Below are 24170 nucleotides of genomic sequence, written 5' to 3' on the forward strand. Positions count from 1 at the left end.
TGGCTTGACCTCAATCCCACAACTGAACTGATGCTTATAAGGTACATTTCCACAGCTGAGTGGATTGAGGTTTTCAGACTCCTCTATTGTCTCCTCCACTCTCCTAATCCTCCTCATATCTCATCCTTTATTTAACACAGGGAAAGAGAGGCTATTTAGATGGATATCTCTGTACAACCAGTCTAGGCAGGAGAGAAGCAGCCAGCTTTACAATGCTAGTAACACAGCAGTAACAAACACACACGCACGCACGCACGCACGCACGCACGCACGCAAGCACGCACGCACGCACGCACGCACACACACACACACACACACAGCACAGCACAGTTCCACTCCCTGTTAAAGCCTCACCCTCTCCTCCTCCACTTCTAGGTCGAGTTGGGAGCTCCCTGACCTACGCGACGGCAAGATCGCAGCCATCAGCGACTCGGACGGCGTCAATTACCCGTGGTACGGCAACACCACAGAGACCTGTACCATCGTGGGCTCCACCAAGAAGGACACCAAGTTCACCGTCAGCATGAATGACAACTTCTACCCCAGCGTGACGTGGGGCGTGCCAGTGAGCGACAGCAACCTGCCACAGCTCCGCAGCATCCGCCGTGACCAGAGCTTCACCACGTGGCTGGTGGCCATCAACCAGGCCACGGCCGAGACCCTGGTCCTGCAGACCATCCGCTGGAGGATGCAGCTCCACATCGAGGTGGACCCAGACAAGCCCCTGGGCCAAAGGGCCACGCTGAGGGAGCCTGTGGCCCAGGAACAGCCTCACGTCCTGGGCAAGAACGAGCCCATCCCCTCCAATGCCATGGTCAAGCCCAACGCCAACGACGCTCAGGTGCTCATGTGGCGGCCAAAGACTGGAGACCCCATTGTGGTTATCCCACCCAAATACTGACCCCCCCCCCCACACACCACCTCAGAGCTTTAGAGGAGGGGGTAATATGCTCTTCCTCTCCTCTTCTCCTTCCTCCTCTCTCTCTCTCTCTCTCTCTCTCAGAGAGAGAGAGAGAGAGAGAGAGAGAGAGAGAGAGTGAGAGAGTGTGAAATAAGGACATGACCAGCTTGAAGAAAGAGGGCAGTCGTTGCCTATAAGTAGGAGCTGGAGCTTAACTTTGATAACTGGAGTGAACAAACTGCAACCATTCTACCTTCAAACTGGGTCGGGTCACACTGTGCTAAATGAAGTCATTGCAAAAACAAAAACAAACAGAGACTTGCATTTTCTTTTTTATTTACATTTTTTTTTTGGGGGGGGGGTTGGGGGTCTTGGGGTTTGGGGGTGGGATGGATGGGATGGGGGGGAGTGTGTGTAGGTTGAAAAAAAAAAACATAGTATTTATGTTCATGTTAACATATATGTTTCATACATGTATACATGCACAAAGTTTGCGTATACCAGTTTTTATTCATGGTCTGGGAAAGAGTGATTTTTTTGGTTTGTTGTTATTGTGAATAAGCGCTATTTTGTGCTCCACATGAGTGATATAACGTGTATACGAACCACATCGGGGTGACATATGTAGTTTTAGTACTTTTTTAAACATGCAAGACATTCAATCCATGCTGCCTTACGTTTACATCGCTTTTCCACTGCAAACTTTTAGCCTTAAACAAAGTGCAATGCAGTATCTCTCCTCACCTGTCCTTTCTTCCAGACTGTTGGTGCAGGTGTGTGTGGGTTTGGGACTGGAACACTGGCACAGAGGAAAGGGTTAAAACAACTGAAATGGTTCCTAAACATGCTAGAACCCCTTTTCTTTAGAACATACATAGAACACTCCATAGAACATTGTATAGAACACACATTCAAACAAACCCTGACTGTCAATGGAAGGTTGGTTATAGTTCAACACATCAGGTCTATACAATGACATATGTAAAGCTTGGTTGTGTAAAGGGTTTTTCTGACAACATTCAATCACTCATATTTCTCTGCTTAACCTGTGTGCTGACATTCAGACTGTCACGGATGTCAACAACCTCTGTTTAAAGAGATAGGGAAAATACATGTCTTCCATCCATATGTCTTTTATCAGTGTTCCCCCCATCTCAGAGGCCCTGTCACGATACACACACTTCTCCCTTCCACTCCATCCATCCATCCTTTCTCCCTCCATCCCCTCTGCTTTCCTCCTCTCCTCTCCCTAGCTGTCAGTGGAAATGCCAGCACTTAATCAATACTGTTATTGATAAGCGATCATAGCCGGTAGCAGGCGGGAACATGAGTATGTTTTACATAAGCAGAGCAATGTGTGCAGAACAGATCTCTGGGTGTAGCCCCACCCTGTCTTTTCACTCTGTCTTTACCCCTATCCTGCTCTGTTATAGTCCACCCTCTTTAACCTCTGTCCCATTCTCCTTATTCTAAATCTCTGTCACACGCACGCACGCACACACGCACCCGCACACCCGCACCCGCACACGCACCCGCACACACACACACACACACACACACACACACACACACACACACACACACACACACACACACACACACCATGCATCCTCCTCTCTTCATTCTGTCCTTCCTGCAACCTTCTCTCTTCCTCCTTATTATTCTCTCCATCCTCCTCTGTCCTTCTTCCCTCTCCATCGTCTGCCTCCCCCCATCCTGTTTGCCCAGTCCTCTGCCCTGCTCTCATGGAGGAAGGGCAGTGCAGTAGGCATGCATGCATGCATGCAAGGCTGGCTGGCTGGCATATAGATGACCCACTTCTGGGGGTTGCCAGTTGTAGCTCGCTGCCTGCTGCAGAAGCATGGTGCTTTATTTCCCCTCCTCTCATAGAGATAACACACAGAGCCCAGCTAAATACCCCCATCTACAAGGATGACCAATCCTTAATCCGTGGGCAGGGTTTCACCCAAGCTGAAATCTCTAATATGGAGAGGGTCTGTGTGTGTGTGTGCGTGCGTGCGTGCGTGTGTGTGCGTGCGTGCCTGTGTGTAGAGGGCTTGAATTTGGAATCAGGGTTTTTATCTCCTTATCACATCATCAACATCAGCATTTCAGCCGAGCTGCAGCAGCTCAAACAGGAACAGAGCCACTGATGTTTGTGTTGTTTTAGCGCGGGTCAAGCTGCCATTTTGAAACCTCTGAGAAGTCACAGTTTTAGTCGGCATGACAGCTCTTGTCCAGTAGATGCAGATCTCTTGTGTTGGAGATTGCCTCTTAAATAGACTAAAACGGTAGTCTAATTTGGTTATTCCAATGAATAATCTCAAAGAGTATGACTACTTTGGTCAGTGTATTATGCTGAATAAGCATTTGGTTGTCCACCACAGAGACAGATAGCCCAGTCAACCGACTTGTAATGTGAAAGCTATTATACAGTATATACGGCATCTGCCTAAATTGCTTTGGCCTATTATAATTACATTTCAGGCCGACATAATAGCCTAATCTGATGTCCATCTGTGCCCTGAGTCGTCTGTACGAGATAGCCTCCGGATTGGACTCAATCACCAGAACATGGGGAGGAGGGGGAGGAGGAGGGGAGAAGTGGAGGGGAGGAGGGGGGGGGCACTGGTGCAGGCGCTGTCATAATTAGATCAACTACCGCTGTATGAAATAATGAGCTTCCTAAAATGATCTGGGCTCTGCTTTGCTGCACTAGGGCTGGCTGGTTAGAGTGACATAGCCGTAGGGGGCAAATGTTAAAGGTCAGGGTTGGGGGGGGGGGGGGGGGGGGGTCATGGTGGTAGGAGAGTGGCAGGGGGGATAGAGTGACAAGGAAGGGGCAGGGCATGGTGTCCCAATCTGTACACTGCTGAAGAGCTTATTTTTTCTTTGCATCTACCATGCATCCATATTGCAATGCTATGCATATAGCCTGCATAAATATTGTGTCTCTCTCTGAAAATATTTTCTAAAGAACATAACTATGATAGCAACCCTAACCATGAACCTGTCATGAGTTCATGTGTGGCTTGTTTTAAAGCCAGCCAGCCAGCAAAGGTATGAATCCATATTGTATTCATGGACAGCCAGCTTGCTTAATGGTGTGGGCTGGAGTGTGTGGAGGCACACACACACACACACACACACACCCACACCCACACCCACACACAAACCCACACACACACCCACACACAAACCCACACACAAACCCACTGAAATGGACATCATGGCCCTGGGGCGAGAGATCCTGACCTTACAGTCATGTGACAGTTCATGGACACAACAGCTGTAACACATCTGTTTCGCTGCTCGTACTAACTGTGTGTGTGTGTGTGTGTGTGTGTGTGTGTGTGTGTGTGTGTGTGTTTGTGTGTTTGTGTGTGTGTGTGTGTGTGTGTGTGTGTGTGACAAATCTCTTCACAGCATGATCAAGAGACTCTCACTGATCTTGTGCTGCTGTTTTTGAACTGTGGCTCTGTTCCCTTGTACTGACACACACATAAACACATAAACACACACACACACACACACACACACACACACACACAGGGCACATCCTTGTCACAAGACAGGGACAGAGGCCCTCTGGGGCTTCACCTCGTGTGGCATCTGATCATCACAGCGTCACATTGGGACACACACACACACACACACACACACACACACACACACACACACACACACACACACACACACACACACACAGAGATAAGGGTCATGGGGGAGACAATGTATATCTGTATCTGTGCTGTTATGTGCTGTTGATGAGTGTATCTCCTATAATGATGATGGCCTAATAAGTGCTTCTAAAGTACTATGTGAACAAGTGCTTCCTCAAACATGCCTACATGAGCTCTCTCATAATTTGTTCTTATAAATGAACCAATGTGAGATCACGATGCCATCATTGAACAAGTGGAATTAATTTCTGTTCACAGACATTGGACACACACACACACACACACACACACACACACACACACACACACACACACACACACACACAGAGATGTCTCTGTCTCTGGGGTTCTTGAACAAAGCCTTCCAGTCCTAAACCCACACCGCACACTTCTGAGGGCTCCTCCAAGCTTTTATACGGATCTTTATGTAGAAGTGTCCAATCTACAAACCACCCAGCAGCACTCAGTAGACCAGCAGTGGAGGGTTTCCCTTTAGTTAAAAAAATAACAGACCCAAGATCACTCTCAGGACCACCCACCTTCCTTTCCTCGCCTTTACTATTTGTTCTATCCCATGTAAACAAAAGACTTGATTGGATATCCCATTTGTCTGTCAATTTTGCTGTTATCTTCCTTCATCTCAGACTGATCATCTTTCAGTAGTAGCCCCATGGTCGAGGTACATGGCTAACTTGTTGTAGCACATAAGATAAAACGGGCTACAAAGTATTTCTCATTTGTTTGTTTGTCTATACTGAAATATTCTCTAATATATTTTGCAGCACTGAAACAAAATGACAGTATGTTTTTTTTTTTTAATTTTAGCTTTGTCATTGACACTGATACTTGAAAATGGAACAGTACTGGCAAATATTTAAAACTGTGAAAATGCACAACGTTGAAAAAAAGAGAAAATACAGAAAATGTAAAGTGGTATTTTTCATGAATAAATGCAAAAAAAATGTGCAAATGTTATCTGTTCCCTGTCACCTTTCTACTGAAGTGAAGATAGACCCAGCTTTCACCGAGCTGGTGTGATGAGAAAATATGCACCCCTGTCACATCTGGTGATCCTATCTACAGAAGCGCCTTGTCAGACTCATCTCACTAACACCAGATACACCCTCACTTTCATCACCAGTTCTACAATCTCGGAAACATCTTGCTTGGAACAAAGTTCTTCCTACTTTGATGCATAACTTTATTTCATGGTCTGGTAAGACTTGATTTCAAGGTCTGATTATACACATTAAACAATATCAAACTGTTTGTTGACCATCAATAACAATTCTTGAATCGTAATCTTTTTCATATACTGTATTCATTAACATGAGCAGACCTTCAATTTAAGTCTTACCAAAAACCTTCAATAGCTCAGTTTTATCGCCTGAATTAAAATGTCTTTACAACCAGAGGCCTTCATCCCTTCTTCTGCTCTGCTCAGGCCCTGCTAAAATGTACTTCAAGGCTGTTTGATCAGTGGCCCTGAGTCTTAATGGCCAATTACCTGTATGTATTTGACAAATTAGTCTATTCACTGGCCTGCAGTCTGGTGTGAAACTCATAGACACGGCGCCGGTGTCCGTGTTACTTATTCAGAGCAAATGTGTAGACACCTTAGAGAAGAGAGAGAGGGAGAGAGAGAGAGAGAGAGAGAGAGAGAGAGAGAGAGAGAGAGAGAGAGAGAGCGTGTGTGTCTATCTGTCTGTCATACCTCCTTCAAGTAAACCAGACTGATAGATATCATCAAGCGAACCATCCATGGCAATAGTATTAAAGAGACAGATGACATTTAGATAGATATCAAGCCTGCTCCTCTGAGATATTTAAACAAACCGTATGAAAGGATAGCCAGACACAATCACAATGACTGCCGCACCTGCAAGTTCAGTGTTCTAAGGATAGAAACAGGTTGTATTGTTTCTGTCTGGCCATCTATAAATCACATTTCTATTGCTTTGGTCTCAAAACACTCTCCATGTGTGCAGGTCATTTGCACACAATGGAGTTCTAACAGTAGAGCTTATACCCTGCTTCAGTGTGACTAAGAGTAGGCTGATGTATGGCGTGTGAACTTCAGTGGGCCAAATTCATAGGCAGGCTTAGGTGTCCCATTTAATGGGAGCTCTCTGCTTGCCACATCAAACCTCTTCTGCTGGGAAATAGCAGTGAATGACAGGTGAGGTTCAGAGAGAATCCTCTGCCCTCCTTCTCCAGGTGATAAAGTAACATATGAAACAGTGATGTTGTAAGGTGTCTGTCTGTCGAAAGCTGGGTATATGTGACTGTCTGTCTGTCTGTCTGTCTGTCTGTCTGTCTGGAACATCAGAAGAATAGGTGGAACCAGGGGATATGGCTTTGCTGCTGGCTCAGCCTGCTGATGTGAGGAGAATATCAACTCCTTCACTGGCCCAGCCATAAACACCCTTACAGGAGGAGACAGTCTCTCCACCATCTTTCCTGAATGACCTTCTCTCTTCCTCAAACCTTCTCTTTCTTCCTTCCCATCCCTTCTTTGCTGTTTGTCTCATCCACTTTGGTCTCTCACTCCCTGTTCTCATATAAGATTTCCTGACCACTCCATTTTACTTGACTCCCATAGGCTCAAAGGTAATGCGGTCGAAAATAATTTTCCCTTTGGATCAACAAATTCATAAATGAGTGCATAGTGCATTTGGAGCTACTATCAGTTCTCAGTGCTCAGTTCTCAGAATGGTTAAAAAAAAAGAAAAAAAGAAAAGAAAGAAAAAGCTTGTTTCTGTCCTCCTCCATCTGGGTGTTCTCTAGAAGTCCCTCTCCCCTCGGACCAGTACCACTGTGTCCTGAGCTTGCTGTCTGTCACTGCTCTGCCAGTGTTCCTGTGTGTGTGTGTGTGTGTGTGTGTGTGTGTTGCATTGGGGGTTGGAGGAGTATGGCACGGAACACAGAGTCCTGCAAGTGTCAATCAAAGCCAGCCCTGCGTCCCCCCTGTAGAGAGAGGAGTGTTGGGATGGAACGGTCTGCTCCTGGGGGCACCAATCACATGGTTGTGGCCATTCCACTGGGGTGGGGGTGGGGAGGTGTTGTTATTGTGTCTGTGATGTGCAACACATGACAGACAAGCAGACAAGCAGACACACACACACACACACACACACACACACACACACACACACACACACACACACACACATACACAGAGAGATAGGCCTATATGACAACAGGGAGATATTATATTATTAAGGCAACTTTTCTAATTCCCCAGCACTTACAGTATGTACATAGTGAAACACCAGAGGGACGTGGAGAAAACGTGTACAAACGCAGCACTAATACTCTCTACAGAGATCCAGTTTACCCTGGGGTGTAAACACAGACAAACAATGTCAAGTACTGTACGCTCCACTGGCAGCTACAACTGTTGTCAGACACACTCACTGTAAAACACTGGTTCTCAACTCTAGTCTTAGACCCTTCCCCAGGGCTGCGCATGTTGTAGCCCAGCACTAGCACAGGTGATCATTAATATTCTCAGCTAATCACGGGGGGGGGGTTCACCTCCGGTGTACCCTGCTCTGTCCCAACCTTTGTAACTAAAAGGATTCTACAGAGCACCTTAGAGTCCATTAAAATTCCGTTGAACATATTATCCATTTATCCATGGAGGATGGGGATATAGAATAATCTCTCAATGAGCTGGGAGTCAAAAACATCCACTCACTTCTCCTACTCTGGTCTTCCTCTGGCTCACGGTGGAGAGTCACTGTGGAGCTTCAGGTTAATGTTGTCTTTACAGTGAACGTCTTCATTTAGCGGCTAACCTTAGCCAGCTGTGACCCCCATCGAACTCAATGCAAACATCGCTTAACTGCACAGGTCTAGTACCACCCCTTATGGAATCTGCCTAAAGTTGATTGTATTTTTAGATTTGTCCCCAGCCCAGGATGACCCTGTCTGGGTAACAGGCCTCAGTGCACTGCCCCATCAACCACTCAGCCCCATCATACCCCCAACCTGGTGCTGTACGCATTCCACAGCTTTACGTTCACAGCTATATTTACAAGGGTCAGTGTGTGTGTGTCCTTGGTGCGTACGCACACGCACACACACACGCACACGCACACACACACACACACACACACACACACACACACACACACACACACACACACACACACACACACACACACACACCTGTCCTCCCCTGTAATACAGAGTAATCACACTTGCTATTAATACCATGCAGTGCTAATATTACGATAGCAATAGCAGTGTGTTTAGTACCCTGATCCCCTGGAGCAATAATGCTGGTGGCTGGAGACTGAGCCACAGATGACCATGGATCTGTAGGGTTCAGCCACTATGGCCTTAGAAGGCTTACCGCTCTATTTGAATGCATCTCTATGCCCTACTGCTCTATCCCAATGCGTCTCTATGGCTTACAGTTCTGGCTCTACCTATTTCTATATATATCTCTATTGATCTCTGTGTGTTTTCACTGTTTCCTTGTTAGGACTAGGAACTAATCCACGGTCCCTGTAGTACTTACATAGATCCTAGACCACATTGTGTTTGAATAGTGTCAGACAGTCTACAGATATGCAAACTAAAGAACCAAAAACAACCTCCACGAGCTTGGTTTAGTGGATAATTAATTGAACATATATAAACCGTCTGAAAGGGCATATCCTTGTGTAACCCTCCTCTTAAAGTGAATTATTAATGCGCTTATTAGGTGCACAATGTGATCGTGTAGATGACGCTGCGTTGTTCTGTAACCTCTCTGTGATTATAAGGGGCAGAGGTGTGATGTGATATGCTGTGTTGGGCAATGAGGTAATATTACCCAGTCTGCATTGTCTCACACCATTTTTGGGGGTTGTGTGTGTGTTGGGCCAGTTGTTATGAGGGTGTAATACACCAACACACATGGGATACATCTGGTGTGTTCTTGTGTTCATCCTTTCTCCTTTCTTCCATGCTCAGATTCCAGTAGAGTTTTCACCATCAGACACTGTGAGTTGTTGTTAAGCAACCATCACTGATTATGCTTCGACTGGAACATTGTACTACATCTCACATGGTTGAATGGTCCAATTGATGACATCATAATGCATGTGGAACTTGAGTAGAACGTCTGCACAGAGGCCATTGTGTGTACACTGTCAGAGAACTCCCTCTTCACAAGATGAATCTGATAGAGTCTGACATGGCACATGAGAATGTGACATCTCCGTAGCAACAGCTTGTTAGATACGGACTTAAACTGAGAGAACCAGGTGTTTCTAACTGTTGAGATTCTGTTCGGTAAGCTGCCATGGTGGTAAAGTTAGGGTTTATTGAATGTTTTACTTTTAGTATGTCTTATCTGTTGTGCCTGGGCACTTTATCTGTCTCACCGTGGGAGAGTGAGAAACGTCTTCTCGATTCCTTTGTATGTCTTGACATGTGAAGAATTGACAATAAAGCCACTTTGACTTTGACTTTGAAAAAGACAGGATCAACGGCTTCAAATGGTTCTTTGGAGAGAGACAACCCTATAGAAACACTGGCTGTTACCTTCATGGCTCCATAAGGCAATGGATTGATGTTTTGGTGGGTAGGCTACAGTTCAGTGTGCAGCTGGAAAAATAACTGGTTACAGAGTCAAAGTAGACTAATAATACTGCAAACTGCCTGGTCCTTTGAACAAAGTTTCGATTTTTTGCTGCCACCACCCAACCACACTGGAGGACAACTTAATTTCTTACAAGCTTTGATAATTCACCAAGGCATCATCAAGAGAGCCTAGCAATATGATACAAATATGGTATCTTGATTCATCTGTAAAACCAAAGATTCTTAAATGCTATCCCTCTCTGGTCAAACTCTCCTCGTTGTCCAAAGATGTGCTTCCTTCCTACTGCCCTGTGGTAGAACGACCTGTCTTGACCCGGCCCTCTTCCTCCAACGACTCCTCTTCTTCTTCTGTCAGACTTTCACGCTGACACAGCCAGACGGTTCTACAGCATCATTAATAAAACATGGCGCTGCTCCGTCTCAGTTCACCCTCATTTTCCCCTCCTGACGAGGGTTGATCATCCAGCAGAGATTACTGGTGAAGGGGACAGAGGCAGAGACTGAAAGAAGGATTAGGAAGAGAGGCACCACCAGTGGACTGGCGTGTGCGTGTGTGTGACGGTAGTGGCGGTAGTGGAGGGGAGGGAGAATTGGTAGTGCTCATTCTAAGCATTTCTAGATGATGCAATAACGTATTCCTGCAAGCCTGCATCTTGTTCCAGATGCCTCGTGGCAAAAACAACGCATTAAGTGAAAAATGGTGGCTATGTAAACAGCTTAGGCAATTTAGATTTTTATGTCCAACTATACAAGCAGGTTAATAAGAAAAATGTTGGCACATCTTATTGTGTGGTTCAGGTTCTTGGATAAGAACATAATTTCATACATAGTGTATTAATGTCGTTCACACTTACAGACCAGACCTAAAGGCAATATTACTGCACTGAGTGTGCGTCTTTCTCTGTATGCTCTTCCCATTCCACACCAGCATGTCAACTGTGTAACAACATGGGCCTCCCCGTCACCAACATGTTCCCATGCTCCCCCATGTTCCCTTCTCACACTTCCAGAATGCAGCTCATCAACAATCAATCCCTCTTTGCCTATAAGGGTAGACAATGATGACGTTTTTTCAAAATGGTGGGCAGCCAAATATCATACATACTAATCAGGGTGGAAATGTGTTTTGATTTCCAGAGGCTGTACTTCCATACTGTAATCCCCTACTAGACTTTGGCATACAAGGGTCCAAAGAGTAGTGCTTCTACTAGCAGGAAAATGTGTGTGAGGGACACAATTTCATGAACTCCTTTATCATGAATAATACATTCCATTCACTGAATATACAGACACAATACAATGCAGTTGAAATTCCAAATACTGATGGCTGTTGTGGTTCATAGCATACCAGAGCAGCATAGGGGATTGCATTTGTGTATCTTCAACAGGACAGGTTTGACATTAAATCAATTCGCATTTATGAGTGGGATTTCATTTTTGGGAGTAATTTTTCCACCAAGAATTTCTCGACTACCATTGATTTTGAAATAAATCTGTCCACTTGTAAAATACCAACACTGATGGTAACAGGAAAAGGCTGATACAATACACGAGGGTGGAACACAGTTCAGTTCGCGTGGCTGGCAGTATTTTGACCTACTAATAATTATGTGAGAATTTGGGAGAAGCGATCTGTCTGATATATTGTTATCTACAGGAGTACAGAATAACAACATAGTTAGCCTCTGGGCACTTTGAGCCAGCAAACAACTTCCATAGTAGCAAAAAACAACCCTGGTTAGGGAGCAGTAAGTTATTTCTCAGCTCTACGGACATCCAATAATTCTACCCCCCTCCAGTCATCAAAAAGAGACAGAAATATCTACATGTATACACAAGTATGTGCTAGGTTCACTATGTACACGGACAGAGAGAACAGGGGTATTCTAACACAGTATTGGGAAACTCTGGATGGACTGTATGCCGGACAGGTAGAGATACCGATTTTGGTAGATAGAGGTGTGTGAAGATGGAAGTAATCATAACTTTGCTATTTCCTGACTCATTTCCATGATGATGGGCTGATGACGTCAGTACCACGCCTTTAATAGAACCCAAAACAGAAGTTAGTGAGGTAAAGGTACAGTAAAGCATGAATAAAACCAAAGACTTTCTTCAAATTGGGTGCTTTATTAGACTATGTTTCTGTGATTGAACAAGCTGACATTTCAAAACAGATATACCATAACACAAGCTTGCATAATAAACATTGTAGGCAAAAATGAACATTCTCACAAAAAAAAGAAAGAAAGAAAAAAAGGAGATATTTTATTGCAGACCAGGCCATCTTGGAGTCATTCTGGGAAAGCAGAGAAACAACAGAGTTAAATCACGGCTGCCCACTAACAACACCACAGCAGCCTCAGTCTACAACATGGATCAGTTTCTCCTCTCTTCACCTGAAAACTCAATTTATACAGTAATTCATGACAGCAACTGGTAGGTTAATGATAATACATAAATAAAATCACCTCAACACCAACAGAAAGAGGGGTAAGCATATGCATTTGCTGAAATAAATGGAGATCCAAGTAAGAGATGTGGAGGAAATTCTCCTGGCCAGGCTGTGGGCGCGTGCGCACACGCACACACACACACACACACACACACACACACAATTATGTATATTCAGAGGGGAGGAAAACAGCAGGGGGCTTGTTATACTGAGTAAAGAGAATCTCCACTGTGAGCATAAATAACTACCCTGCCTCTGCTAACACAAGTAAAACGGAGAGGCTTTTAAAAAAGAAGCATAACGAGATTACAACAGCTTTACTTCCAGTAACTGTGATGAAACGGGACACGAATGATGATGTATTTAAATTATGATGCTGCTGCTGCTTTGTCCTCCTCCTCCTCCCGCTACAGAGCGGATCGATACAACCATAGACAACCATAGGCAAACACAACACAGATTGCGATACGGAGGAGGATTCATTTTTTTCTCTTCCCTCCTGGGTTGTGGCTCAGCCGGCCAGATGAAACTAGATGTTTGCCATTCGCACGCACGCACGCACACGCACGCACGCAGACAGACGGCGATCAAATATGAAATGTTTGCATGTAATTACTGTGAGAGCCCCGGAGGGCATAGAGACTGTTATTCCTGTGCTCACCCTCATTGTCCAATCAGGAGGGCATGCATACTGGGAGAAGGGCCAACTATCCATCTCTCTCCCTGACACACATACAAAATTCACGCGCACACGCACACACACACTAACAGAGGATTGGATACATTATGCATTCTCCAACAAAAACATTGTTGAGCTTATATACAGCTGCCATACACATACGCTGCCATATACAGAGCTACATTACTGAATGCTGTCCGGATCCATCTCCAGACATGTGTTTACCTCTCTAGGGGTATTTTTTACAAGCATGGTTATCATGTTGCCCTGACTGACACCCGTCTCTCGGTGGCTAAAACAGTCCGTGGGCTTTGAAGACTGTCAAACCAAACTCTACTGGATTGAAAGTGTGGTAATATATCACTAATCTCTTGAACCACTGACACCTGACAACAAAAAAAACACAGAGCTGAATAATCTCCCCATACAACCTAAAAACAGTACACACGTCTGCCTAGATATTAATACAGGCTATACATTACCATACATTAATAGCTGCCATACATACAAGGTCTCAGGATAATTCAACCCCCCCCCCCCCCGCGCCATTAAATCATCTCAGTGTCTAACAGTGTCTTGGCTAGTCTTGTGCCTATTCCTCTATTACACACAGTCTGTCTGCCAGCCAGTGGACGAGCCAGCAAGCATAGCCGGACCGGATTGATAGAGAAGAGAGAAAGACCGTGAACAATGCAAATCATCTGTGGAGAGAGAGGGAAGGAAGGAGGGAGGGAGACAGAGAGTAGAAAACGACACAGACAGAGAGAGAGACGGAGAGAGAGAGAGAGAGAGAGAGGGGGAGAGAGAGATACAGACAGACAAGAGGGGCTATTTTTGTCAGAATTTCTCAAAAACAGCTGCTGTCCCTCATGTGCCTGTGTGGCGGGACTGCTCTCTCTGCCAGTGAAGCAACGACAAAAAGAGGTGGGGAGGGAAGGAGGGAGAGAGAGAAAACGGGTGAGAGAGAGAGAGAGAAAACGGGTGAGAGAGAGAGAGAAAACGGGTGAGAGAGAGAGAGAAAACGGGTGAGAGAGAGAGAGAGAAAACGGGTGAGAGAGAGAGAGAAAACGGGTGAGAGAGAGAGAGAAAACGGGTGAGAGAGAGAGAGAGAAAACGGGTGAGAGAGAGAGAGAGAAAACGGGTGAGAGAGAGAGAGAGAAAACGGGTGAGAGAGAGAGAGAGAGAAAACGGGAGAGAGAGAGAAAACGGGTGAGAGAGAGAGAAAACGGGTGAGAGAGAGAGAGAAAACGGGTGAGAGAGAGAGAGAAAACGGGTGAGAGAGAGAGAGAGAAAACGGGTGAGAGAGAGAGAGAAAACGGGTGAGAGAGAGAAAACGGGTGAGAGAGAGAGAGAGAAAAGTCACCGCACTCAGGGAGTTGTCATTGTTGGAACACCACAAGACTGTGTGAGTATCAGTGTCACGCAGCAGTGCCACACTCTAAAGTAGTCTGTCCTTCATGCGTTGGAAGGCCTCAATAACTGGGAGGGACACAGACAACCCCTAAAGCTGAACCTCTTTAGCTGTGATCACTGTGTTACAGTTGCTCCACGATGGCCCAGTAACTAATCAATAATTCATTGCTAAATGAGACATCAAACAGATCAAATATTCCTTCTACATCAAACAATGATTTACATTTGACACAGTATGCCTCCCCTTCGTTTACATGAAAACATACACTGGATGAAAGATAAGCCACCAGAAAAGCAACCTTGGAGCCAAAGATAAGACCTCTCCTCTCCAGTCTTCACCACCCCCGTTTCCGCTTATACAACCTAATATTAGCCACCCTGGCCTGGACACACTGTCTGTGTGTGTGTGTGTGTGTGTGTGTGTGTGTGACCATATCCCAGTGTGTGGAGGTGAATTCCACCGTTACTGCAAGGCGGCTAGGTCCTAGGTCACATGTTGTTGTGACCCGCACATTCCCGAATCACTTTGGTGGCAGCCGGGACAGAACATTCCAGATTCCGCCACCAGCGAGGGGGGGGGGGGCGGCGGCGAGATAACGTTAGACAGAACAGTGACGACGTGACAGTGACATTCTCCATGGCGATGACTGTGAATGGGATTCTGACGATAGCCACATGCCACAAAGTCCAGACCCAGGCGCCCAGACACCAGGACCACTTTCTTCCCTCTCTTCTCTTACACAAAAATCTGCATTAGCATTGATATCGCGGTACAGGGCCACACTGGAAACCACTAACCCTTATTGGAGCCATTCGGGTATTAGAGAATGCAGGAATGAAGGGTCATTCTCTTACACGCAAATGGCTACTAATGAGAAGCCAATGGATTCCTTAATGGAGAGAGGGCAGGAGGAGGGGTAATAATGTGAAGACTGCGGCATATTGTGTCAACCGTGATGCTACGCTAATTAGCACGTCTCTCACATCAATGTCTAAACATAGCCTTGGGCTGCCTTACCTTTCTCCACGCCACCTCACATTAACCTGCTCGCTAATGAGGGAGATACTTCCCTTCTCTGGACCACTGGTTCAAATACTCAGCCACCATAGGATATCGATGTATTTTGGGGCTTTTATTCTGTAATCATATTTCAAACCACTGTGTTACTAGGCAGACACAAAAATAGCTGGAGGCTTCTCATAATTAATACAAAACAGGCGATAAATTAAGGCTCATCTTCGGAAAAAAGAGACTACATAAAACCCGGATTGAGAATTGCGGAGTTTATTTCCCATTTTCCATGTATAAAATATACATCTATAGAATAGGGAGAACCAGCAGAAGGTATTAAAAAGGCATTTTCCCCCTCTGTTAGAAAATCATATTGCAGTTGATTATACTGTATGCAGTCAAGATGGGCTGTCAGTGTGGTTTAGTACATTCTGGAAGAAAATACATTTCTATCCACTACATGCCGGTCTCAGGAACTGTGGAATATTGGTACGGTATGATGATCATTTCTACACTATGTAATGAGCCAAGAGGTACTCAAACAAGTTGTGAGAAACATTGACTAGAACTGCATATCTTATCAGAACTTTCTGATCAAGGTAATCAGTAAAAGCTTGGAACATTTAGAGAGCTTACAACTTAGAATGAAAGTTACACTCTTAACTCTTCCCTGTTCTAAAGTGAGTGCAGTAAACAAGGCTAAAAATACAGAACTGTAGAATTATGACAAAGAGAACAACATAGTTCAAATGTATGAGCGTAAACATCTATGCTCTACTGTTAAAGCCAAAAAACACGAGACATGAAGATGATATTGTAATGTACTTCATGTTAAAGGACCTGGAGTCATCATCAATACATGAACTAATAACATGTTACACTCAGTCAAAGTCAAAGCAAAACTGACTACCAAGGAACTACATATGCCAAGAGTTTATTATTGGGATCAAAACCTTTTCCTACATAATGCCACATAAATAGCTACTGTACTGCTTTTTTCTTTTAAAAAAAAACAAACAAACAACAACAACAAAAACAGATTCATTCATCGTTGTTATAGCCCTTCTAGACAGAGATAGAGATCCTTTGTTACTGTACACTAGCTTTGGACTGTCTCCCCCTCCTCCCCCCTGGCCCCTAAAGTGACGTCTACATATAGAGCTTGATTGTAGAGCAGTAGTGTCGCTGGTCACCACACTCACAGGCCCAGCGGGGTCTACAAAAACTAGGTTCTCCAACTGGCGAACGTTGTTTGAGAAGAAGATCTGGAAAAAAAATAAGGACACAAACCAAGAAAAAAAGAAAGAGAAAGAAGGAAAAAAAAAAAAAAAAAGAGGTTGCTGAAAAAAGGTATTGTGGAGTGGTTGGGTCACCCTCCCTGCCTTGCTCTGCCTCACCCCAATACTAGGTCTACTGCTGGATCACACAACTAGGAGGGTGAGACTCACGGACATACAAAATATATGAGGAGGGAGTCCAGGAGGGAACGTGATCTACCGATCCGGGGGGGGGGGGGGGGGGGGGGTGGTACTTGGAGACGTAGAAGAGAGAAAAGGATGGGGAGAGGATAAGCAATGGTAAGAAGATTTAAGACGGAGCAAAGGCAGTGACAGGAAAAATGGGATCATTGATCAGATCAGAGTAAATGTAGACACAGTGCACTAGAAGGAAGGACATATGGCTGCATCTGCTAGGTGCTGACACTCCTGTCTCCACATGAACATGTTCGTGTCTCTTTCATGTAAATGTATTCAGAATGACTTATTAAATCATATGCACCGATGCCTGGTGACTCGAAAGGTCCTGTTTGCTTAATGTCAAAGTGTATTAACTTGCAGTTTTTCTACATGCATACACTGTAGTTTCATTAAGTTATATAAAAACATACAACCATGTCCTTTCAGAGACTATTTTGGTTCAGCATGTTGCTTCAAATCTATATCGGAAATAATAAAGTGCGCCTGAGGGGAAAGAGGGGGATGATGATGACAACGAGAGGAAGGACAAGGGGTAAGAGAAGGGCCTTGGGGGGGAAAGGAGGGGAGTGGAGGGAGGGAGGAGGAGTGTGGGCGGGAAGGAGTGGAGGAGAAGGAACAAGCGGTAGGGGAGGGGTCGGAGATGGAGGTTGGACAGGAATAGAGGAATAGGGTGAGGAAAAGGGGGAAGGAATGGAGGAGGGGGAAAAGCAAGAGAAGAAAGAGAAACACAAGAAAAGAAGAGCAGATGGGGGAACATGGGAACGTGAAGCGGAACGGAGGGAATGACAGAGGTTCTTATCTAACAGCATTTGAATGCCTCTGAGAGCTGCGTCGACACACTCTCCTGAGCACTTCAGATCACATTCCCAATGCACCCTGGGGGATACAGGGGGCCATGTGACATGATAGCAGAAAGAGAGGAGGCAGAGGGAGAAAAGAGAGAGAGAGAGAGAGAGAGAGAGAGGGAGATAGATACAGTAGATAGGGTAGAGGACAGAGAAAGGGGGAGAAGGAGGAGGAGAAACAGAAAAGGGTTAGAGGAAAGGGGATAGAGTGGGTGGAAGAAAGGTAGAAGGAGAGAGGAGTATGGGAAGGAGGAGTGGAAGAGTAGGATGTCTGGATGAGGGATGGCAGACGAGGACAGGGCAGCCTGTTGTGATTTTACACTGCCTCTCAGATTCTCAGAAGTGGGCTGTGATCACACACTTCTCAGCAACCACACACTGCTGCCAGAGACAGGCCGGCAGGCAGGCAGGCAGGCGTGTGTGTGTGTGTGTGTGTGTGTGTTTAAAACACTGAACTGTCAAGTGTGTGTGCACGCACACAGACACACACACGCACGCACACGCACACAGACACAGACACACTTTATACTCACTGATTGGTGGAACCAAAGCCGCCGCCGGAAAACGCTGCAAGACAAAAACAAGGGAAAAGAACAGCTATCAGCCACCTAGATCAATCCCTTAAGGAACACCGGAGGCCTAATCACTCAACACAGTTCAACTGCAAGAGAAACACAGGTGGGGGTAAGTTTCTAGGGCTGCGTATACGTATCACAATACATGGGTCACGATGTGATGCTATTGCGATACAATACGTATGGTGAAACATTGAGAGTTACTCAACATATATTTACTGAAAACGGAACCTATTGCGTAACACCTTGGTAGTCTGATATCCCCCCCGCCCCTAAAAAAAACCTTGCGGTTACCAACTTTATTATCTCCGTCACACAGACATGCACGTCATTTACATCCAGGGTTGGAGTCTATTCCCAATGCACACACTAGAAGAGATACAGAGGGCTGGGAGACAGGGGGGGGGCTAACACGCTAACGCTCTGAAGGCTATTTACCCGCTCACTAATGGGCTAATCTGGGATGCTTCAGGGTGAGGGGGAGGGAGGGCTGGTAGTCAGACTCCCTGGCAGGACTTCAAACAGGGACTGGTGCTCTGTTTATTTGTTCAAGATTAGCGTTGGTGGGGGGGGGTGTTGGGTCTAAGCTGGGTGTTGGTGTCATTTGTAATAATACTACAGTTCTGTTTTGGGGAAAGGGAGAGGAGAGGGAGAACTATCAATGAGAGACTGGGGAGCATCCGAGTGAGAGAGAGAGAGAGAGAGAGAGAGAGAGAGAGAGAGAGAGAGAGTGGTGTGTTCTAGGCTAAGTGTGATAATCTACTACAGATCTGAGCTCTAAAACAGTGTGAGGAAGAAGTGCATATTAGAGCTCCCCTCTATCTACAGCAGGTGAGTGTGAGTTTAATCTATCTCAACAGGTGGTCAGTGTGAGGGGAGGGGCCTATCCTGATAAGGCATACAGGTGTCCTGAGAAGAGGGGCCTATCCCGACGATCAAAGGATAGAGAGCACAAATAAGGAGAGAAAGCGTGAGGTTAGACTGTAGACTCAAATAAAAAGTGAGCGTGAGAGAGAGAGAGAGAGAGAGAGACTGACCTCCTCCTCCTTGAGGCTGTCCGAAGCCAGAGAAACCACTGGGCTGCTGCTGCTGCTGTTGCTGCTGCTGCTGCTGCTGCTGACCTCCGAACCCTGACCCCTGCTGGGCCAGGGCACCAAACGACGGAGCGCCCTGATTGGCCAGAGCTCCAAAAGACGGGGTGGTCGGGGACGAAGCGAAGCTGTCACACGAAAGAGACAAAACAGGAAACTGATTAAAATAGAGATTTCATACTGTGTTCACTCCAATAAGACATGACTCATAAACGGTTGACTGACAAGAAATATCCTAAGAAATGATTGATTGAGTAAAATGCCCACATAAATGTTTGCAATTCACAAGTGAGGAAGGTTTGTATTACTTACATTGTAGTCTCTTTAACCCCCCCCCCCCCCCCCTCTAATTGAGCTCTAGTACAGCACACTGCCATATCTCACACTACTACTCTTACCCCAAGAGGAAAGGCTCCTAAAATATGCAGAGAAACAGATTGGCCTGGAAATATATCAAATACCATCACATCTAAGCCTTTTTTGCGAGAACACTTGATTTGAATCACAATGAAATAAGTCACTCTGATCTGACTGGAGGAGGCACCGCGAGGGAGATGAGAGGGAATTCATACAGCTGAGAACACCCAGTGGAGAACAGTGGACACTACCGCTGCAACCTGGCATGGATCAGTAGATCAGTGTGAGGGGAAAGTGTGTTCTAGGCTCGATCTCAGAGAAGTGTGATCATCTACTGTAGATCTGAGGTCTAAAATAGTGAGGAAGAAGCTCCTATTCATAGCAGTTCAGTTTGAGTTCAAACTAGAGCTAAGATCAACAGGTCATCAGTGTGAGGGGGAGGGGCCTATCCCGATAAGGCATACAGGTGTCCTGATAGGAGGGGAGGGGAAGGGGAGGGGAGAGTTAGAGAGAGGGAACGTGAGGTGAGACTGCAGACTCAAAGAAAAAGGGAGCGTGAGAGAGGGAGAGAGAGAGAGAAAAAGAGAGAGACAGACAGACAGACAATGGCAGAGACAGACAGACAGACATGGACCCAGACTCCTGGACAGAAATGGCGACCCATGACCCCAATAAAGGAACCAATCTGTGAAGGGCTGCCTTCTCTGCCCCCTGAGAGGTCAGTCTGGGTCCAGACTCATCTCGACACGGCCACATGGCTAAATTGAGGATCCACTTTTAAAGAGAAGGTGACATTCATTGGCTGGAGGGGGAAGAGAGGCGAGAGAGTGCTTATCTGAACAATGTCAAAATAAAACCTCTAGTGCTGAGCAGGGAGGCTAGAAAACAACGAACATCCACCAAGTACATAAACAACCTTTAAATGTCTCTCTCTTTGAAGACAGGAAGCAATAATGGCCAGAAAGATAAACAAGTGTTAAGAGTATCAGACTACCTCCTGAGAAAAAGAAAAAGCTTGGCAAAAAACTACTTTTTTTTTTTTAAGTGAACTGACATGTCGAATGAGAGTGAAAACGCCACTAAGCCCCTCGGGCCTGATGCCATTTGACAGCCCCACAGGATTAAACCCCTCCGATAACAACCTGGCAGAAAAAAACAAACAGAGTGAGAGCGAGAGAGAAAGTAAAAAGGAGGGAAACAGCGAGGACCAGACTAGCTTAATCTGCCGATGGTATGACCCCAGAGCGGGATTATCTGTGTGGAATAATCTAGGGCTTCGTGGCTCCATGGTTTGGGGCTTGGCAGCAGTGCCCACTGGCCCAACAGGGAGGCACCTGGCGGGGGAGAGGGTGGGGGAAGCTCTGGGAGAGGAGGATGAACTAATCCCATCTTCTCTATAATCTTACAATGAGGATTTACCTCAGAATAAGGTTGACTCTGCAGGGGGGATTGAACAGTAAGAACCGTCTGTGAGAGTCTCATTTCCCAGTATATTGTGATTAAAAAGGGAGGAAACAATCGCACTATAAATACTTTCAACGAACAGACTTTCAATCTCTTCAATCGCTGGCTTTCCGAAATCATTGTTCAAACCATGCTCACTAAAGATAGCAGTTTTAGCCGGCTATGCCTGAGTAGAGTTTAGAGAAGAGTGCTATAGTGGAGAGAGGAGGTTAAGGGTTAGCATCTTTATGCTAATCTAGAGTTGTTGGTGAAATGCTGAAAACAGTGGCTGTGAATGTCTCAGCGCTCTGACCTTTGAACATGTTGTCCTGCTTGACTGGCTAATGCCTTCAAGTCAAAAGCCTCTCCTTTTCCTTAGCATAAACCTTTAACATGCCTTATAATTCAACACAGAAAAAACACAAATAGGATGGGCTAAAATTATCTTAAAAATAATCTGGTTACAGCATTAACTCTACTTTAAAACAATAGATAAATAGTACATGGCAAATGACTGAACGCTCGCAACCTTTCACCAAGCCTTCTCTCCTCTTACCCGAATCCTCCCACGTTGGCAGCTGCCGTGCCCTCTCCGAACACCTTGCCCGCTGTCGAGCCCATGGGGCTGGTGAAGGCCGGGGCAGAGCCGAACGCAGCTGCCCCCCCAAACGCTGGAGACCCTCCGAAGGCTGGCGGACTACCGAACACAGGGGCACTGCCAAATCCACCTGGTGGGGACACAGAGAGAGGGGGAGGAATTGTCAAGGGGTTAGATTGGCTAATGATAAAACAACATTGATGAAATGCTGCAAGTATATATACATATATATAAACATGCATACATACACAAATATGGTATTTGTCCTCCCCTCTGAATATACATAATATCCCCGGTGTGCGTGTGTAGGCGGAAAGTAGGGTAGACTGAAAGGAAGTAGCCCACTGTGGCCTTGAAAATAAATAAAGTTGTATGGCATTATATTGCCTGTTCTATAGATTCCATTTCTGCTCAGAGACAACCGCACGCGCACACACACACGCACGCACGCACGCACGCACACACGCACGCACGCACGCACGCACGCACGCATTAATACTAGGGTTAGAGTTGTTGAGAGGAATCAATTGTTCCCCACCCACTCAGGGCAGAGAGGAGCAGGGCCAGGGAGGAGTAGTAAAAGAGAGGAAGGAGAGAGAGAGAGAAAGAAAGAAAGAAAGAAAGAGAGGACAGTAGTGCTGAAATTACAGCCTGGCTAGCAGCCCCATCATCAGTGCGCCCCAGTGAATAATTGATTGCGCTAATGTAATAGGATTACATTCCTTGGATCCTGGCCAATGATAGGAGCCATACAACCCAGGATGGTAGTACACGACTGAACCCCCTCTGGAGTTCAGGGAGAGATGCTACCTAGCTAGCTATAGCAATGGAGGCGCTAACTGGGCAAATGCTACGGGAGAACTGTGGCGCCGCTAGCTTTTGGCTATGTAATGACTTTATAACCATTGACACAGAAGCTATGTTTCTTTGCTAGCTATGAGAGGTAGCCTACCACCACTGTGCCAAGTTGATGCTAAGACTGCGATAGCTATGGTAGATGCTACAGGCTAACAGCCTTAAGAGAGGAGGGGATTGTGCTAGCTTTAGCGACTCGTGGTACAGCACGTAACCTACAGTAGGACGGTGCTACAGCTAGAGGAGGTGGAGCTACCGCAGTACTGCGGCGCTGGCTCTGAGAGATAAGGCGACTCTGGCAGTAGCTCAGATGATAAAGCAGCGTGTTCCTCTGCTCTGAGACGGCGCTGCTGGGGTCAGCTGAGGGAGAGGGGGTGGGCTGTCCAGAAAGTGGTGTGTGTGCATGAGAGTGTGTGTGATGGGTTGAGAGTGTGTGTGTGTGTGTGTGTGAGTGAGAGAAAGTGTGTGTGTGTGTGTGTGTGTGTGTGTGTGTGCATGTGTCTTTGTTGTATTTGAGTGTTCTTGTGTGCATCCTCTCCTCTGAGATGGCGCTGCTGGGGTCAGCTGAGGGAGAGGAGGTGGGCTGTCCAGAAAGTGGTGTGTGTGCGTGAGAGTGTGTGAGTGAGAGAAAGTGTGTGTGTGCACCTGTGTGTGTGTATGTGCATGTGTATTTGTTGTGTTTGAGTGTTCTTGTGTACATACCCACAAGGCAAATACAGGCATTCCAGTAGTAAGTGGAGCACTCATCCATCACCACTTGACACACTCTGCCCTTCACGTACCTGTCTTGGCGGGGGTGGAGAAGGAGCCGAACCCCTGCGCTGCTACACTTCCTCCCCCAGTACTGAAGGTCCCACTGGGCTTCTGCTCTCCGAATGTCGCCGGCGCTCCAAAGCCAAACGTCTTGGCCCCGGTGTTCCCAAACAGGCTAGGTGCCCCTGGAGGAGAGACAGAGACAGTGGCAAAGGTTATTTTCATGGGAAGAAAATGTGTTCATAGAGTTCAATTCAAATCGATTCAACTTTGCCCTTTCCTTATTGGCAGTTATGAAAGTTTTTTTTTTTTTTCATAGACAGTGTGCCACAGACCCCTAAGAACAACATACCACCAATGGTACATCATGGTTGGGGAAACACTGCTTTCTTCCTCCTCACAAAGACAGGTTCTTAAATTGGCTCGTGGTGGAC

General features: G+C 46.0%; 2 protein-coding genes across 5 annotated transcripts in view; one reads left to right on the plus strand and one right to left on the minus strand.

The window, feature by feature from the left end:
* Positions 1–901, plus strand: part of fam78ab (family with sequence similarity 78 member Ab) — a gene marked incomplete at its 3' end in the record, with an annotated part of 6695 nt that extends 5794 nt beyond the window's left edge. Inside the window, exon 2 of the mRNA XM_083669606.1 lies at positions 376–901. Coding sequence (XP_083525732.1) covers positions 376–901 — 526 coding nt within the window. The remainder of the gene's footprint in view (positions 1–375) is intronic.
* An 11401-nt stretch (positions 902–12302) lies between these two features.
* The window catches only part of nup214 (nucleoporin 214), a 43386-nt gene continuing 31518 nt past the window's right edge, over positions 12303–24170 (minus strand). For 3 of the 4 annotated variants that reach the window (XM_083669516.1, XM_083669515.1, XM_083669514.1), the window contains exons 32-36: positions 23766–23921; positions 22087–22258; positions 19677–19858; positions 18598–18631; positions 15947–17006 (exon numbers count right to left, since the gene is read on the minus strand). In XM_083669516.1, coding sequence (XP_083525642.1) covers positions 16967–17006; positions 18598–18631; positions 19677–19858; positions 22087–22258; positions 23766–23921 — 584 coding nt within the window. In that variant the 3' untranslated portion in view covers positions 15947–16966. Of the gene's footprint in view, positions 12482–15946; positions 17007–18597; positions 18632–19676; positions 19859–22086; positions 22259–23765; positions 23922–24170 lie in introns of those variants that run through there. The other variant, XM_083669517.1, reaches the window with a different exon arrangement.

Source organism: Argentina silus, assembly GCF_951799395.1.
Source record: "Argentina silus genome assembly, chromosome: 5".
Taxonomy (NCBI): Eukaryota; Metazoa; Chordata; class Actinopteri; order Argentiniformes; family Argentinidae; genus Argentina; species Argentina silus.